Consider the following 14,162-nt stretch of genomic DNA (forward strand, 5'->3'; position numbering starts at 1 on the left):
GCTTTCCTTTTTGTAAGATTTCTCAAACCCCTAGCATTCAGACTAAAGATATTGAGTGAATTGAAAACGAACTCCTGCATTCAAAAAAGAAAGAACACAAATTAGATAACACAAGTAGTAATGTGAACAATAAAACAAACAGTGAACATTGAGAGGATTACTCCGGCGGAAAACTACGCTCAGCTGAGGTAGCGGTGGTTAACAGTATAACAAATCTATTTACTTCCTTTTTTTTAGTTGGCAAGTGTTCATCAGTTGTAGGTCGAACGGTACATTTATTCGTGGCAGTACATTAACTGTACTCTTGGTAGTACTCACAGTTCCAATTTGGTTAATGTCAACAGAGTTACCCAGTAACGGAATCATTCTTCCTTCGATTAACGCGTGTGAGCCCTTCAGGACAGGAGCCTCCACTTCAGCAGACTGTATCATGACGTCACTTGTGGGTGGTTGCTGCTACGTGGAACGGAAGTACCTAGCTAGCTAGCCAGTCGCCAAAAATACCAAAACAAATCGACGGTGCAGGGGAAAGACTGTTCATGAAGCACCATAACATTTAACCATTTAATCATGGCATGATTGAGGCAAGGCGTTTTATTGCACTTTATGGATTACCGAGCTTTCTTTATGGAGTGTTCTTTGACATGGATCGATGAAAGGTTTGCCTGATTGTTGTTAGCTAGCTAACATTAGTTGCCTAACCAGCTAACGTTAACTAGGTAGCCAAGTTAGACAACTCGCTGCTTAGCATTTCCTTTTTTGGAGTAACATAACTTAGCCATACTAGATCGAGATTGTCGTAAGTTAACTATCTTGTTAGCTAACCTCATTTGAAAGTCCATACTCCTAGCTAGCTAACCTGGTCACTAACGTTAGCTAGCTAGCAATAGACCGCTATGAGTTGGTTCAGTTCTACCCAACTGTCAAGCTTTGCCAAACAAGCTTTGACAACAGCTCAGAAGTCCATCGACCGAGTGCTGGACATTAAAGAAGACGAATGGGGTGACACAGTGGTAATGCCTTATGACGGTAGGTAAAGTAACGTTATCTAACTAGCTAGCTTAGCATGTCAGTGTGCTGTTGTTTTGGGGTCAACATTATACAACCTTTTTCGTTTGAACATTATTTATGAATTGATGTGATTACCTATGGAAGCAAGACACTAGTCATCTTGATAAGGAAGGTAGTTATAAAGAGGTGTATAATGTACTCTACCCAATAAAGCTAATATTTGATATGCTTTGGAGTTTATATGACCTTATCTTCTCGACATTAACCAACAAGGGTTTTCACGTTAGATCTACCAGGGAAGACTCCATTGAGTGGTGGATGGGGGATGACACAATGGGACTCTACCCCGGAGGAATGCACCACAACTCTCCCCCCATCATCTGAGGCCATCACGACCCCTGTCACCCGCATGGTTGTGGATGAAACAGAGAACTTCTTCAGTGCTTTTCTGCCCACAGGAGAGCTCCAGGGTGTTATGGACACCCAGGTTGTCTCTGTGCCGCCCACCAAGTCCCACAGGCGGCCACAGGAGAAGGATGAGGAGGACAAGGATACTGTGGTTAAGGATGACGTGGACCCTCACAAGACAGGCCTGACAGAGACCAACAGACTGGAAGACCAGGAAGCTACTGAGAACCAGGCTGTCCTGATTGAGTCCTCAAGTCTATGGTCTTCCTCTGAAATCGTTCTCGTTCAGACACCAGACCCTCCAGTCCTGGCTCAGGGTGATTCTCCTGATGACACTGACAGTCCACTAATCAGTGAGAGCTGGATAGAATCAACTGTGGATGATACAACTGCTGTTTCTGAGGATGCACAAACCGAACGACCATTTACTCCCTCAGAAACCCAACCTGATTATGATGATCACATCTCTGAACCCACCGTCAACACTGAACTGGAGCCCCCCTTCAATCCTTCTCCTCCCACACCCCCTAGGGAAATCTTATTGGAGGCCAAAGACCCCAAAGCGGGGGACAGGCAGAGTGACACACCCTCCCCTAAATCGGAGGACAGACAGAGCAACACCCCCTCCCCTCCTGTCAGCGCCTTCTCCTCAGGCACCTCCACCACCAGTGATATTGAGGTTTTGGACCATGAGAGTGTACAGAGTGAGAGTTCAGCCAGTTCCAGGCAGGAGATAGCGGAGGCCAAAGCAGGCCTCCACCTGATGCAGGGCTCCTTCCAGCTTCTCTCAGCCTCTGCCTGTGGGGACTTCCCCCGCTTGGAGGACTACCCCAAGCTGACCGAGAGCTGTGGATCCTCCTCAGATGCCTTTGAACGCATCGACTCGTTCAGCATGCAGTCCCTGGACAGCCGCAGTGTCAGCGAAGTCAACTCTGATGATGAGATCCCAGGGAGCCGGACGCTGGCATCTGTCACCGCAGGGCCCACGCCTTCGCCGCCTGTCAGAGTGGCAACCACTGCACAGGAACGGGAAGAAGAAGAGGAGGAGCAGCAGCAGGAGGAGGAAGAAGACGAGGAGGGGCTAACAGAAACAATGAAGGATCAGTCTCTGGATGAGAATGAGATGGAGGAGAGTGGTCGCAGTGCCACGCCTGTTAACAGCGAGCAGCCTGAGGACCTAATAGAACAGGAATCAGAGGCGGACGTCACGCTGTCAGGTCCCACCCCTGGCCATGAGGAACAGTTACCCCCACCAATAACGGAAGAGAAAAGAGGGGTGTCAACATGTCAGATTCTGGAGCTTCAAAAGGTAACACACCTGTTCAGAACACGACCTTTGTAACAACACTTTTTAATGAACTGCTTGTGTGTGCGTGAGTTGGTGTGTCCCTTTTTTTAAATACCAACGCCTGGAGAGCAGAATAGTAAAACACTTGGTTGGACAATCCTGTTCATATGCCAAAGTAAATAGTCACTGTGGATAAGATGCATTCCCCCAAACCATCATGAATTAAACAATGTGCACCTCAATTTGAACAACACATTTGATGGAGACTGTGAGACAAGAATTAAGTACTAATCATTTATTAAGGTGCCTTATCAGTGTTTTCAATGCGTTGGTTTGTGGAAAATAATTTCTTTGTAGGTAATTGATGAGCTGTCAAGCCGCCTTGAGAAGAGGGAGTTACAGCTGCTGTCAGTCAGCAAAGACAAGGCCAGGCTGGAGGAGGAGTGTGACAACCTTAAAGAGTGAGTATAAAGATCCTGACAATGTGTAAAACCCATGTCTGAAATGCATTGTAAGAGCAGAAAGAAGCATTCTCCAAACACACCTATACACTGAGTGTAGAAAACATTAGGAACACCTTCCTAATATTAAGTTACATCCCCTTTTGCCCTCAGAACAGCCTCGTGGGGGCATGGACTCAATAAGGTGTCAAGCGTTCCACAGGGATGCTGGCCCATGTTGAGTCCAATGCTTCCCACAGTTGTGTCATGTTGGCTGGACGACCTTTTGGTGGTGGACCGTTGTTGATACACACAGGAAACTATTGAGCGTACAAAACCCAGCAGCATTGCAGTTCTTGACACACTCAAACCGTTGTGACTGTCACCTGCTACCATACCCTGTTCAAAGGCACTTAAATATTTTGTCTTGCCAATTCACCCTCTGAATGGCACACATGCACAATCCATGTCTTAAGGCTTAAAAATCCTTCTTTAATCTGTCTCCTCCCCTTCATCTACACTGATTGAAGTGGATTTAACAAGTGACATCAGTAAGAGATCATAGCTTTCACCTGGTCAGTCTTTGTCATGGAAAAAGTAGGTGTTCCTAATGCTTTGTACACTCAGCATGCTCTATAGACGGGTTGGCTGACGAAGTCACAAAAATGATGCACAAAGCCTGAAGCTGTGCTTTGTTATGATTCTGAACGGTCAGATAGCTAGCAATAATGACAAGAATCTGTCATGTGGGGAATCACAGGTGTCTTGTTTCAATGCTAATATGGCCAAAATCTACTAGCAAACTAACCAACAACTGTAATAATGTGAGAGACAAGTGCTAATTGTGCAAATGTATTTGTTTTCAATAAACATTTGGAGATGAAATATAAGTTACATGTTGTCAACAATCTAAGCCAACCATGTTTGTTTTGCCCCATAGTTTCGCATGGGTCAGTTTTGTTTCTAAACAACTAACCCATCTATACATTAATAGTAAAGTAAATAGCAAATAGTTTGTCGGCCAATTTGTCCTCTTGGTTGTGTCTATGGTAAAGTATAGTCTATAGATAAGGATGGTCCTTTAAGAGACTGAGACGTCTCTGTGTGTTGCAGTGAGGTGATAGGTCTTAAGGAGGAGAGTTCCAGTGTGCAGTCTCTGAAGGAGGAGTTCACTCAGCGCATCGCAGACACAGAGAGGAAAGCCCAGCTAGCGTGCAAGGAGAGGGATATTGCCAAGAAGGTAAAACACAAACCTATATCTCTATGTTTGTGCCAGGTATTACTGACCCTGGTTACTTTACCCCCATAAGAATTTATTTAAGATCATTGAGTCAAATAACTGAAAATTAGTGACCATGATAGTCACGTTATGCACAAAGCCTTCTTCAAGAACATGCTCTCAAGCGTATTTTACTGTTATGTTTCCTCCGGAGGAGATAAAGGGGATGAGGGAAGAGCTGTCCACCAGACTGAACTCCAACGAGACTATGGAGATCATCAGAGAGAAGGAGGAGCAGATCCGCGAACTGCTGGAGGAGGGTGAGAAGCTGTCCAAGCAGCAGCTGCAGCACTCCAACATCATCAAGAAGCTGCGTGTGAAGGAGAAGGAGAGCGAGACCAAAATCACCAAACAGAACAAGAAGCTGAAAGAGCAGGAGGAAGAGCTCAAACACCTACAGCAGGTCAGTGGAAATATATAATACCGTTCAAAAGTTTGGGGTCACTTAGAAACGTCCTTGTTTTTGGAAGAAAAGCTATTTTTTTGTCCATTTTAAAATAACATCAAATTGATCATAAATACAGTGTAGACATTGTTAATGTTGTAAATGACTATAGCTGGAAACGGTAGATTTTTTAAATAGAATATCTACGTAAGCCCATTATCAGCAACCATCACTCCAATGGCACGTTGTTAGCTAATCCAAGATTATAATTTTTAAAGGCTAAATGATCATTAGAAAACCCTTTTGCAATTATGTTAGCACAGCTGAAAACTGTTGTTCTGATTAAAGAAGCAATAAAACTGGCCTTCTTTAGACTAGTTGAGTATCTGGAACATCAGGATTTGGGGGTTCAATTACAGGCTCAAAATGGCCAGAAACAAAAAACTTTTGTCTGAAACTCATTAGTCTATTCTTGTTCTGAGAAATTAAGGCTATTCCATGTGAGAAATTGCCAACAAACTGAAGATCTCGTACAACTCTGTGTACTGCGCCCTTCACAGAACAGCGTAAACTGGCTCCATCCAGAATAGAAAGAGGAGTGGGAGGCCCCGGTGCACAACTGAGCAAGAGAACATGTACATTAGTGTCTAGTTTGAGAAACAGACGCCTCACAAGTCCTCAATTGGCAGCTTCATTAAATAGTACCCGCAAAACACCAGTCTCAACGTCAACAGTGAAGAGGTGACTCCGGTATGCTGGCCTTCTAGGCAGGCATAATCCAGTTCCGGCACCGACAGAGATGGCCGCCTCGCTTCGCGTTCCTAGGAAACTATGCAGTATTTTGTTTTTTTATGTGTTATTTCTTACATTGGTACCCCAGGTAATCTTAGGTTTCATTACATACAGTCGGGAGGAACTACTGAATATAAGAGCAACGTCAACTCACCATCATTACAACCAGGAATATGACTCTCCCGAAGCGGATCCTGTGTTTTGCCTTCCACCCAGTACAATGGATCTGATCCCAGCCGGCGACCCTAAACAACGACGCCGTAAAAGGGGCAAACGAAGCGGTCTTCTGGTCAGGCTTCGGAGACGGGCACATCGCGCTCCACTCCCTAGCATAGTACTCGCCAATGTCCAGTCTCTTGACAACAAGGTTGATGAAATCCGAGCAAGGGTAACATTCCAGAGAGACATCAGAGACTGTAACGTTCTTTGCTTCACGGAAACATGGCTCACTCGAGAGACGCTAACGGAGTCGGTGCAGCCAGCTGGTTTCTTCACGCATCGCGCCGACAGAAACAAACATCTTTCTGGTAAGAAGAGGGGCGGGCGTGTATGCCTTATGATTAACGAGACGTGGTGTGATCATAACAACATACAGGAACTCAAGTCATTCTGTTCACCTGATTTAGAATTCCTCACAATCAAATGTCGACCGCATTATCTACCAAGGGAATTCTCTTCGATTATAATCACAGCCGTATATATTCCCCCCCAAGCAGACACATCGATGGCCCTGAACAAACTTTATCTGACTTTATGTAAACTGGAAACCAGGTCACAGAGGCTGCATTCATCGTAGCTGGGGATTTTAACAAGGCTAATCTGAAAACAAAACTCCCTAAATTCTATCAGCATATCGATTGTGCTACCAGGGCTGGTAAAACCTTGGATCATTGTTATACTAACTTCCGCGACGCATATAAGGCCCTCCCCCGCCCTCCTTTCGGAAAAGCTGACCACGACTCCATTTTGTTGCTTCCAGCCTACAAACAGAAACTAAAACAGCAAGCTCCCGCGCTCAGGTCTGTTCAACGCTGGTCCGACCAATCTGATTCCACGCTTCAAGACTGCTTCGATCACGTGGATTGGGATATGTTCCGCATTGCGTCCAACAACAACATTGACGAATACGCTGATTCGGTGAGCGAGTTCATTAGAAAGTGCATTGACGATGTCGTACCCACAGCAACGATTAAAACATTCCCAAACCAAACCGTGGATTGATGGCAGCATTCGCGTGAAACTGAAAGCGCTAACCACTGCTTTTAACCAGGGCAAGGTGACCGGAAACATGACCGAATACAAACAGTGTAGCTATTCCCTCCGCAAGGCAATCAAATAAGCTAAGTGCCAGTATAGAGACAAAGTAGAGTCGCAATTCAACAGCTCAGACACAAAAGGTATGTGGCAGGGTCTACAGTCAATCACGGATTACAAAAAGAAAACCAGCCCCGTCGCGGACCAGGATGTCTTGCTCCCAGACAGACTAAATAACTTTTTTGCTCGCTTTGAGGACAATACAGTGCCACTGACACGGCCCGCTACCAAAACCTGCGGGCTCTCCTTCACTGCAGCAGAGGTGAGTAAAACATTTAAACGTGTTAACCCTCGCAAGGCTGCAGGCCCAGACGGCATTCCCAGCCGCGTCCTCAGAGCATGCGCAGACCAGCTGGCTGGTGTGTTTACGGACATATTCAATCAATCCTTATCCCAGTCTGCTGTTCCCACATGCTTCAAGAGGGCCACCATTGTTCCTGTTCCCAAGAAAGCTAAGGTAACTGAGCTAAACGACTACCGCCCCGTAGCACTCACTTCCGTCATCATGAAGTGCTTTGAGAGACTAGTCAAGGACCATATCACCTCCACCCTACCTGACACCCTAGACCCACTCCAATTTGCTTACCGACCCAATAGGTCCACAGACGACGCAATCGCAACCACACTGCACACTGCCCTAACCCATCTGGACAAGAGGAATACCTATGTGAGAATGCTGTTCATCGACTACAGCTCAGCATTTAACACCATAGTACCCTCCAAACTCGTCATCAAGCTCGAGACCCTGGGTCTCGACCCCGCCCTGTGCAACTGGGTCCTGGACTTCCTGACGGGCCGCCCCCAGGTGGTGAGGGTAGGTAACAACATCTCCACCCCGCTGATCCTCAACACTGGGGCCCCACAAGGGTGCGTTCTGAGCCCTCTCCTGTACTCCCTGTTCACCCACGACTGCGTGGCCATGCACGCCTCCAACTCAATCATCAAGTTTGCGGACGACACTACAGTGGTAGGCTTGATTACCAACAACGACGAGACGGCCTACAGGGAGGAGGTGAGGGCCCTCGGAGTGTGGTGTCAGGAAAATAACCTCACACTCAACGTCAACAAAGCAAAGGAGATGATTGTGGACTTCAGGAAACAGCAGAGGGAGCACCCCCCTATCCACATCGACGGGACAGTAGTGGAGAAGGTGGAAGGTTTTAAGTTCCTCGGTGTACACATCACGGACAAACTGAATTGGTCCACCCACACAGACAGCGTTGTGAAGAAGGCGCAGCAGCGCCTCTTCAACTTCAGGAGGCTGAAGAAATTCGGCTTGTCACCAAAAGCACTCACAAACTTCTACAGATGCACAATCGAGAGCATCCTGTCGGGCTGTATCACCGCCTGGTACGGCAACTGCTCCGCCCACAACCGTAAGGCTCTCCAGAGGGTAGTGAGGTCTGCACAACGCATCACCGGGGGCAAACTACCTGCCCTCCAGGACACCTACACCACCCGATGTCACAGGAAGGCCATAAAGATCATCAAGGACAACAACCACCCGAGCCACTGCCTGTTCACCCCGCTATCATCCAGAAGGCGAGGTCAGTACAGGTGCATCAAAGCGGGGACCGAGAGACTGAAAAACAGCTTCTATCTCAAGGCCATCGGACTGTTAAACAGCCACCACTAACATTTAGTGGCCGCTGCCAACATACTGACTCAACTCCAGCCACTTTAATAATGGGAATTGATGGAAATTATGTAAAAATGTATCACTAGCCACTTTAAACAATGCCTCTTAATATAATGTTTACATATCCTACATTACTCATCTCATATGTATATGTATGTACTGTACTCTATATCATCTACTGCATCTTGCCATCTTTATGTAATACATGTATCACTAGCCACTTTAAACTATGCCACTTTATGTTTATATACCCTACATTACTCATCTCATATGTATAGACTGTACACTATACTATCTACTGCATCTTGCCTATGCCGTTCTGTACCATCACTCATTCATATATCTTTATGTACATATTCGTTATCCCTTTACACTTGTGTGTATAAGGTAATAGTTGTGGAATAGTTAGGTTAGATTACTTGTTGGTTATTACTGCATTGTCGGAACTAGAAGCACAAGCATTTCGCTACACTCGCATTAACATCTGCTAACCATGTGTATGTGACAAATAAAATGTGATTTGATTTGATTTGAGTTGCAAAGAAAAAGCCATATCTCAGACTGGCCAATAAAAAGGAAAGATTAGATGGGCAAAAGAACACACACTGAACAGAGGAACTCTGCCTTAGAAGGCCAGAATCCCGGAGTCGCCTCTTCACTGTTGATGTTGAGACTGGTGTTTTGCAGGTACTATTTAATGAAGCTGCCAGTTGAGGACTTGTGAGGCATCTGTTTACAACATTAACAATGTTTACACTGTATTTCTGGTCAATGTGATATTTTAATGGACAACAATGTGCTTTTCTTTCAAAAACAAGGACATTTCTAAGTGACCCCAAACTTTTGAACGGTAGTGTATATATTTTTAATTTTAAGGATTTTATTTGAAAATTCACATTACTTCAGTAGTCATCAGAAGTGTATCCTGATGCTGAAAGCCCATTTGATATTTAACCCTGCCTGGCTGTATATGTGTCTGTAGGTTCTGGATGAGAAGGAGGAAGTGGAGAAGCAGCACAGGGACAACATTAAGAAGCTGAACGTGGTGGTGGAGCGCCAGGAGAAGGACATGACCAAACTCCAGAGTGACTCAGAGGAGCTCCTGGAAAACAACAGGAGCCTGCAGGCTGCCCTCGACAACTCCTACAAGTGAGGATACATTCTGTACTCCACTCTACTAGTGTAACTCGCACTGGTGAAATAATAACTCACTCCACCCTACTTTTCTAACTCCTGCTTCAGACGTGCAGATGTGCTTGTCATTTTGAAATCACACAAAGACATAACATTCTGACGGGTAAAGACGGTCACAGAAGCACCAACTCATACAGTATATCCAAGTCAGTGTAATGTGGCGGAAGTTAGCCAGAAGTTAAGAGCGTTGGGCCAGTAACCGAAAGGTCGCTGGTTTGAATCCCCGAGCGGACTAGTGAAAAATCTGTCGATAAGCAAGTCACTTAACCCTAATTGCTCCTTTAAGTCACTGTTGATAAGAGCATCTGTTAAATGACTAAAATGTAAATGTGTGTCTGTGATCTCAGGGAACTGGCTGCACTGCACAAAGCCAAGGCTAGCCATGCCAGCGAGGCCCAGGAGGCTGCTCTGAGCAGGGAGACCCAGGCCAAGGAGGAGCTGGCTCTGGCCCTGGTGAAGGCCCAGGAGGAGGCCCGCATGCAGCAGGATGCTCTGGTCAACCAGGTGGCTGATCTGCGGCTGGCTCTGCAGAGGGCTGAACAGCAGCAGGCCAGGAAAGAAGACTACCTGAGGGAGGAGATCAGTGACCTGCAGCAGGTAAGAGACACTCATGACTTATTTGGAGTTGACTGTAAGGGAAAGCCGTGCTTGTGTTAGGGGTCAAAGGTCACACACTGATGTGTTTGCTGGTTGTCTCCATAGAGACTGCAGGGGGCGGAGACCAGGAACCAAGAGCTGAGTCAGAGTGTTACCTCTGCAACGCGGCCGCTGCTCAGACAGATCGAGAACCTGCAGGCCTCGCTGGGGGGCCAGACAGCATCATGGGAGAAACTGGAGAAGAGCATCTCAGATCGACTAGGTTACTCTCAAAAGTTACTCTCGTTTGTAACAAGCTTTTTAAGAGTCTCCTCTGGACAACCGATTGCTCCTATTTAAATGTATTTTTATTTTTTATATGTAATTCCTTTAACCTCCCACCCTTTAACTCAACAGTGGAAGCCCAGGCCCAGCTGGCTGTTGCCGTGGAAAAGGAGCGTGCAGCAACTGAGGAGCTGATGGCCATTAAGGCCCAGCTGGCCTCACTGGAGTCCCAGAATTCCCTGCTTCGACAAGAGAAAGGGCGTCTCCACGGTCAGCTGGACGCAGAGAAGACCAGGCGGGAGAAACTGGAGGATGACAGCAGCAGGTACTGGAGGGCTTTTTTCATAGGTTCTGTGAGACTTTCACTGTTGCATAGTAGTCAGTTGCCTTTACTTTCCTTAAGGTGGACCTAGTGGCTATCCATTACAAAGCTTTGGAGCCTTTCCATTAATGGCCATTTCCTGTCATCCTTATGGTGTAGGGAGCATGTGGAGCTGGAGAATCTGAGGGGAGAGCACACTCGAACACAGGAGGAGGCCAAGAAGGAGAAGGTATGTTCTCTCCCCTGCCCTACTCACCCTGCAGTAATGGAACAACACTTCTTACACATCTGTAACCTTCTCTGTTCCTCCCACCAGCTCCTCCTGACCAATCAGCTGGAGATGGAGAAAATGAAGGTGGAGCAAGAGAAGAAGAAATGCTACCTAGCACAAGAGGCCCTGAAGGAAAAGGTAGATCTATTTATCAATGTAAGTTCTATATCAATGACCAGCCGTGTGTGTCTGTTCTTTAATCAATCTGTGTGGAGCGAGACTGGCCTGATGTATATGATGTTTCTCTGTCATTAGGAGCGGAAGATATTGGTTCACTCTGTGGGCGAGCCCCCAGCCTCATCCACCCCCTCCCTGTCCCGTTCCAGCTCCATCAGCGGGGTAGACCATGCCGGCCTGCACTCCTCCTTCTCCCAGGTACTTGCCACAGGCACACCTTTAACTCTTTCGTACCCAGCCAGCCTACCATTTCTAGCCCTGTATTTGGGATGGTGACCTAGAAAGGTCTGTTTTTTTGTTTATTACATGCAGCTAAGTAAGATGAATAGAGAACGTATGACAAAGGGCCAAATCCTAACTAGTTTGCATATTTGGTTCATTTGAGGTTGGATGGTTAACAAGACAGACCTGTTTTGAATTTCATCAGGAGGACTCTCTGGGTCACTCGTTGGGGACGATGACGATGTCTATGAGTGGGACCAACCTGTATGAGGCGGCTCGGCTCAGTGGAGGCTCCAGCATCATAGAGAACCTGCAATCACAGCTCAAACTCCGAGAGGGAGAGATAGCACAGCTACAGGTACCAGCTGCCTGTCTGACACTGCTTTCACATTGCTTTGAGGACTACCATTGGAAGTGTCCTACATGCATTTCTTTAAATGCCTTCTGGTTTTCAATGAAGTGTATGATTTACAAACATACTGTTGTTGAAAAACAATGCTTGCCAGGATCTTACCTCTTGCTTCTCGTCTCCCTCCCTCTCTCTCATCCCTTTCTCCCTTAGCTGGAGATCGCTAGTCTGGAGAGGACTCGCTCGTCCATGGCGGAGGAGATGGTCAGATTGACCAATCAGAATGAGGAGATGGAGGACAGTGTGAAGGAGATCCCCACACTGAAAGTACAACTTCAGGTGAGGAGAGGATCAGTTCATACAAGTGCCACTAAGCCAGTGAAATACAAGTGCCACTAAGCCAGTGAAATACAAGTGCCACTAAGCCAGTGAAATACAAGTGCCACTAAGCCAGTGAAATACAAGTGCCACTAAGCCAGTGAAATACAAGTGCCACTAAGCCAGTGAAATACAAGTGCCACTAAGCCAGTGAAATACAAGTGCCACTAAGCCAGTGAAATACAAGTGCCACTAAGCCAGTGAAATACAAGTGCCACTAAGCCAGTGAAATACAAGTGCCACTAAGCCAGTGAAATACAAGTGCCACTAAGCCAGTGAAATACAAGTGCCACTAAGCCAGTGAAATACAAGTGCCACTAAGCCAGTGAAATACAAGTGCCACTAAGCCAGTGAAATACAAGTGCCACTAAGCCAGTGAAATACAAGTGCCACTAAGCCAGTGTAATCATATTAGGGTCCATCCTTGTTGTGATTCTTTAATTAAAAACCAAGATGTTATGTGAAAACTGACATCTCACAAGATGAGTTACTGGGCAGAGATGTATAACCATCTAGGCACAGATAAAGGAAAGGTAAAGTCCATTAGTAAACCCTTTTGTGACTATATAGATCTAGTGTTGTCCTCTGAGCCTGTGTTGTGCAACTGACTGTGTTGTAGGAGCTGGAGCAGAGACACAACACCATCCTCCAGATGTATGGAGAGAAGGCTGAGGAGGCAGAGGAGCTGAGACTCGACCTGGAGGACGTCAAGAACATGTTCAAAACCCAGATTGACGAACTGCTCAAGAACCAGAAGTAGACTGTTCCATCTAACATCCAGACCATACACAGATAAAATAAACCGATTGTTGTAGAAGTGCATTTACTGTAAAGGATGGGAAAAGAAGAGTTCATGCACCTTTTTATTTCTGATTACAGAACAGTTATTGTTTTTTTTGGGTTTTCCATCACTGTCTCTAAAGGAAGGGACATTTGAAAATCTGTCATATTATTTTAACAATTAGAATCAAACTAAGAGGGAAATTATGGGTAACAAATCAATATCTTCTTAACATGTACAGATATGAAGGATAGTCACAATTAATATTCTACATTCATAATTTACTAGTTCCTTTGCATTGATTCAAAACCCAACAGCCTGTTAAACAGATTGTTTTAGATATCATTGTCCTTTATTGTGATCAACTGGCTTCCTTTTTCACTTTGTGTGTAGTGGGATGATTCAGAATGGACTATCAAGTTATATTGACAGTTTTTATCCCCTTAACCCCAGCATCCTAATTGTCATCAGTGTGTATGTTTCTGAATACTGTACATCTTCCTTTAGGACGAAAGAACAGAAAGAGTAAAGATTTTATATATTGCTTGTTTGCATTTGCTTCAGAGGTGTCACGTGTAGACAACCAAACCTTGCCCTTGGTGTGTATCAGTGCACTAGGAAATCTGTAGAATCGAAAGTTATGCTGTGTTGAGGCAAGGGTAATCTGCAGATATCGCAGAGGCATTTTCTTTGTAATTTACAAAGAAAGCTATTATTTAATCTCATGTTAACATAGATAATGGTATAAGATGGATGTTTGCTCTAAAATGTTTGGTGTTTCCCTTACTGGGTTTCTGTCCAAATTCAAACAATTAACTGTTATAACAAATGTATCAAAAAGAAAGAATATTGCACAGTGGTATGTAGTCAATAGTTTACAGGTTTCTTCACAAATTACACATGGGGCACAGACATGAAGTTAAAAACACTGATTTACAAGATTCTCGGGGTCTAAAATGTAGAGTCTGTAAATAAAAATTTATTGGGGTGGGGATTTATTCTTGATGTGCTTTTTTTGTTGCAGAATTGTAGGCAAAAACAATTGCACTTC

At 45.4% G+C, this 14,162-nt stretch overlaps 1 protein-coding gene across 2 annotated transcripts; it reads left to right on the plus strand.

Annotated features, from left to right (window-relative positions):
- Positions 1–449: 449 nt before the first annotated feature.
- On the plus strand, positions 450–14,105 carry tmf1 (TATA element modulatory factor 1). 2 transcript variants are annotated; one of them, XM_039008300.1, is made up of 15 exons: positions 450–1,029; positions 1,299–2,728; positions 3,065–3,168; positions 4,261–4,387; positions 4,581–4,829; positions 9,539–9,705; positions 10,098–10,347; positions 10,453–10,609; positions 10,744–10,936; positions 11,093–11,162; positions 11,250–11,360; positions 11,460–11,579; positions 11,809–11,961; positions 12,166–12,291; positions 12,950–14,105. In XM_039008300.1, the coding sequence occupies exons 1-15, from the start codon at positions 897–899 to the stop codon at positions 13,088–13,090; spliced, it is 3,531 nt and encodes a 1,176-aa protein (XP_038864228.1). In that variant the 5' UTR covers positions 450–896; the 3' UTR covers positions 13,091–14,105. The 2 variants fall into 2 exon arrangements, with proteins under 2 accessions (XP_038864228.1, XP_038864237.1); XM_039008309.1 differs by having other exon boundaries at positions 451–1,029; positions 11,250–11,342; positions 12,950–13,657.
- The last annotated feature ends 57 nt before the right edge of the window (positions 14,106–14,162 follow it).

This window comes from Salvelinus namaycush, chromosome 2 (genome assembly GCF_016432855.1).
Source record: "Salvelinus namaycush isolate Seneca chromosome 2, SaNama_1.0, whole genome shotgun sequence".
In the NCBI taxonomy this organism is placed as follows: Eukaryota; Metazoa; Chordata; class Actinopteri; order Salmoniformes; family Salmonidae; genus Salvelinus; species Salvelinus namaycush.